At 35.8% G+C, this 5,000-nt stretch overlaps 1 protein-coding gene across 2 annotated transcripts in view; it reads right to left on the bottom strand.

Moving 5' to 3' along the window:
- Positions 1-623: 623 nt before the first annotated feature.
- The window catches only part of LOC113804881 (general transcription factor 3C polypeptide 3-like), a 25,687-nt gene continuing 21,310 nt past the window's right edge, over positions 624-5,000 (bottom strand). For both annotated transcript variants that reach the window (XM_070117218.1, XM_070117219.1), the window contains 6 exons: positions 4,606-4,824; positions 4,065-4,237; positions 3,679-3,880; positions 3,098-3,330; positions 2,349-2,543; positions 624-2,185 (listed from right to left, as the gene is read on the bottom strand). In XM_070117218.1, coding sequence (XP_069973319.1) covers positions 1,450-2,185; positions 2,349-2,543; positions 3,098-3,330; positions 3,679-3,880; positions 4,065-4,237; positions 4,606-4,824 — 1,758 coding nt within the window. In that variant the 3' untranslated portion in view covers positions 624-1,449. The remainder of the gene's footprint in view (positions 2,186-2,348; positions 2,544-3,097; positions 3,331-3,678; positions 3,881-4,064; positions 4,238-4,605; positions 4,825-5,000) is intronic.

The following is a 5,000-nucleotide window of genomic DNA, read 5'->3' as shown; positions in this document are numbered from 1 at the left end:
AAATGCCTTCAGAATCCCTTTAGCAGAATGAATCTTATTGAGATTATAGAATCCTTTTACTTAATGAACTGTTATGAGGAAGGGATGAAGTGATTGGGAATGGCTAGTTTATACACTGTATAAAAGGAAGATCAAATAGCACTTTTTTGCCATTTCATTTCCTTCATTGCTTTTGTTTTTTCTGTCTAATTTTTGCATTCAAACTGCTCTATTGCTAATTATAAAATATCACTTCACATTGCTTATGCTCTTATGATTCATTTTTAAAATTTAGTTTTTAATTTCATTTGTTACATGTGACATACTGTCTGTTTTATTTTGCTTCTAAATCTCCCCGAGTGCAAGGAATGGTCTGGGTTACCATCCACTGGCAGCACGCAGGATCGATTGCAGGTCAGCAAGATTGCTAGACAAGCAAGTTACTGTTGCATACATATGAGAGTATCTTTTATAAGATAAATTTCCTCTTTCTTTCCTTAAATTAGGATTATTTCTCTTTTCTGTAACATTAAAATGTCAGAAACTTATATATTTGTAAAATAATTAAATTATCTGGAAATCAAACATGCACATTATTATGGAACTGGTAATTATTCTAACAAAGAAAATAAAATTTAAGGATATCTAAAGAAAGGAAATCTTTATTTTTCAAGATTTTCTTTTCCTGTTTCACTTATTTATTTACAAAAATATATAAATATATTTTGATGTTATATCGAGGACAATCTGCAGAAAGGGGAAATCATGATAATAAGGAACACAGACACAGACACAGACACAGACACACACACACACACACACACACACACACACACACACACACACACACACACACACACACACACACACACACACACACACACACACACACACTCACACTCACACTCACACTCACACACACACTCACACACACACACACACACACACACACACACACACACACACACACACACACACACACACACACACACTCACACTCACACTCACACTCACACTCACACTCACACTCACACTCACACTCACACTCACACTCACACTCACACTCACACTCACACTCACACTCACACTCACACTCACACTCACACTCACACTCACACTCACACTCACACTCACACTCTCCTAGGAGCAACATTAATCCAGATAGTCTTCTATATATATACAACTTAATTGTAAAATAAATATTCATTATTAATTACACACATTTTTCTCTTGATAATTAATAAATATCTTTGGCTAAAATTATCAATTTCTCTCTATATACTGAAATCTAAGTTTCCCTGTGATGACATATACAACCTATTCAAATATGAGACCATGAGTCATTTTCTACATATATCCTAATCCCCAGCTGACTGTTTTGCCTTATTGGTCCCAAGAATTCTAAATTTCCTTCTCCCAAAAAGAGGAATGAATATGTTTATTGCAACATATGTGCACTCTTTTCCTAAACTAAATTTGTATGTACTTATACATATACATTCTTGCCAAATCTGGAGAGCCACTGTTCTGATATATCAATGCAAGATTGAATGCAATTTCCCTTGAGAGGTCTAACATAGGGCCTCCTTCCAATGATTCAACAGGCTGGCAATTAAGGGCTTGTTTGTAGTAGTGGATAGCCTGTGGGAGAAGATTCAGCTGGTGCATGGCTCGTCCCAAGTTGTACATCGATTCCTGACACTCTCCGCGCATCTCAACATACGTATTTAAGAATGCACAGGCCTGCACAACCAGTGAGTGCTTCTTCCCACTGAATTTCTGGCAGGCCATGTGGGTGAAGGTTAGTCCAAGCATGAGTGGAATGAGGGGATTGCTTGGGTCTTGCTTGAAGGCACCCGTGTACTCTGCTAGGGAATATTTGTAGGTACCAGCCACCAAACAGTTGTGGCCGTTAAGCAATCCGAGGGCTACTAGGTCTGGGTGTTTATGGGTCAGGCGTAGCAGGAAACGGTTGTGGCGAAAGTCGTCCGCTTTGGAGATGATGAGGTTGAGTAGGTTCCAGCATCTCTCATTCTCAGGATTCTTGATCACAAGCTCCCTCATAATGTTGTAGGCAAAGTAGGAGCTTTCATTGTAGATACAGGCTAAGAGACACATGAACTCGACCTCTCTTGCACGTTCCTTGTCCTTCATGAATTCTTTAGACCCAAGGGCTGTGAAAGTCATTCTTTCTAGTTCTTCAAACCTGCACAAAACAGTGAAGAGAGCATTCTTAGCACCTTTTTTTCCTTGCAAAATTATACTAGATGCCTACACTGACAGAAAAAATAAAATAATAATCAGCAAAGACCATAAATAATCACAAAAGACCTTTATGTAGGTCACAATGAAAAAACAAACTTCCTTACCTCTTCTTTTCATGAAGGATATTACACACACTGGTAAAGAGTTCCCACTGATCTTCTATAGACACATCTGGCCCTGTGTAAGCTGGTCCATTGTCTTCCAGACTCTCATTTTTGGAACGCCGGAGTTCTCGGATGGCTTCATATTTGTTGCTCAGCTTCTTGTTGCTGATCATGGCTTCAGCCTCATCTCGATTTCTGTCAAGAGAGTTCAATTGCTACATTTATTACATCTGATGAAGAAACATGCAATTGGTCTAATTACTTTTTGCTTAGTTTGAAATATACTTAACCATCAGATCAGTTTTGTTTTTTGGTCTGTGACAAAGACAAATCAGGTCTTACTTGATTTTTTAAAGATTAATATAAAAGCTTTGAGAAAGGTGCAAAAACATCCAGCAAATTGTATTTTGAATTAAAAATATCATAAAATAATTATATTCCAGGCAAATTGCCAGGCAGATTTATCCTCCTGCCATCTATTTTCTATTTACAGTTGTCAATGTTCAAAAAAAAAAGATTCATTATTAGTTCCAGAACACTGGCCACACCATAGATTTTTAAATGAATTTAACCAACACTGAAATTCAGGGGGAAGAAGCACTCACAGATTGTGCAAGCCTGTGCATTCTTAAATACTTACATTAACATACATACACATAAAGTAAATGATGGGCAGCTACATAGCGTCATTCATACATTCACACACTGACTTTCGGCAATACATTTACGAAAAAAAAATTGAAGTTCACCTAATGTGAATAAAATGCCTCCTGAACAGCAACTTAGCAGCATTAATAAATTCATCAACAAGGTTCTGATCCAGCAGGATCTTGCATCGCTGGAAGAGGAGCTGTGAGTCTAAAGGCTCAAAGTCACTCTCTTGGTTCAGAATGAGGAGAGCTTCATCCAGGCGGCCAAGCGACTGCAGGATGGATGAGAGAGTCAGACGGGCTTCAGCATGCTGCGGTGCCAGTCTCACCACCTGCAATGGGAGAATAAAGTGAATGGTCTCTGAGTATTTCCTTTACAGTTCAATTGCCATAACTAATTGTGTGCATGCATCAAAACTATAATAATTTATTAAACTTCAGTAACTAATAACCAAAAAGTTTTAACAAAAAAATTGTTTTAGTATAATATATATGCAAGAAATGGAAAATTTCCCTTGCTAGCAGAAAATATCTGCAAACCTTGAAGTCCCATCTAGTTTTCTTTTAATTGCAAGAAATGTGTATCAAATATATTATGCTATTGCATATCCATTCAAAGCATGTTATATAGATACATATCATACCATACTACTAGTAGAAGAAAATTCTTATTTATTAACCTTATTGTATGCCTCAGCAGCTTCTTCCATCTGGTCGACAGCTGCCAAACTCTCCCCATACTGGAGCCAAACAGCAGCAACATTATAGTGATCTGAGTTGATGAGTGGACGCAACAACTGAAGGGCAGCTTCATGGAAATCAACATCCATGTAGGCTTCAGCTATATCTAAGTACAGGTCACCGAATTCCTCCACCGATTCACTGAAGGTTAACAAGGGATGTATATTACCATTCCATAAATATCCATATAATCATCAATGTTGAAGTTAATATTTTTTAAAGATCACTAATTTTTTCATCAATTATCTACAAATTCAGCATAGATTCTTAATTCAGGAATCTAAATTATAATGATTATAAAATACTAATTCATTCCCAAACTCACTTCATCAACTGCTCAACCAGTGGTGCACTGATTTCAAATGCTTTCACATGAATCAGGGACACAGTCAACTTTGTGTGAAGATCAATCAATAAGTCTGCAGGAACATAACATTCAGTTGCCTGTGATAACTGTTCCTCTAAACTGCGACTGTGGAATTCCTCTTCACCAACATTCTACCATACATATACAAACAAAGTATTAATCAGTATTGAAAATAAAAGTAGACATTTCTTACCCTGTATGTAATAGAAGAGTTTTATACATTCATTATAGTTTCATCATCTCAAAAATTCCTTATATTAAAACAGGATAAAAAACATTTATGTACAATATAATTATATAACATAATAAAATCTTAAAACCAGAATTTCATTTTCCACTCTTGAACAAAATTATTTATTAGCAGATAAAAGTCAGCAAGTTTGCCTAAAAACCTCCATATTAACCACCTTAAAAATATAAAAATGAGAATGATAGAACAAAAATAATTGTATATAAAAAAAGGAAAGTGAATTGAGAACATCGATCAATTGAACTTCACCTTATTCAAAAGCTGAACCCCAGCATGATTAATAAGAATCTCTATACACTTTGTATACTCCTGTTGGTGCATTAATACTTCAAGCATTAAGTTCACATCCTCTGGGGTAACATAGGATGGGTATTTCCTAAAGGCAGTTTCCATAGCATCTCGGGCTAAGTGGACATCTTTGTTTTCATAGTGTATCTTTGCAATCTCTTTTGCTAGCTTTAATCCATCCTGGAAGAAGTGAAAGAAAAACATTTTAGATAGAACAGAAAATAAGTAAAAGTAATAGTTATATCAAAATAGGGTAGAAGCTATACTAAAAATAGAAGTATACCCAAAAGGTGTATAATTATCTAAAAAATAAACATAAAAAAAAAAAAAAATCACAATATCAACAGGATTAAACT

Source organism: Penaeus vannamei, chromosome 40 (assembly GCF_042767895.1).
Source record: "Penaeus vannamei isolate JL-2024 chromosome 40, ASM4276789v1, whole genome shotgun sequence".
NCBI classification, from domain to species: domain Eukaryota; kingdom Metazoa; phylum Arthropoda; class Malacostraca; order Decapoda; family Penaeidae; genus Penaeus; species Penaeus vannamei.
The sequence above is the reverse complement of the archived record's forward strand: the minus strand, read 5'-3'. Positions and strand labels throughout refer to the sequence as shown.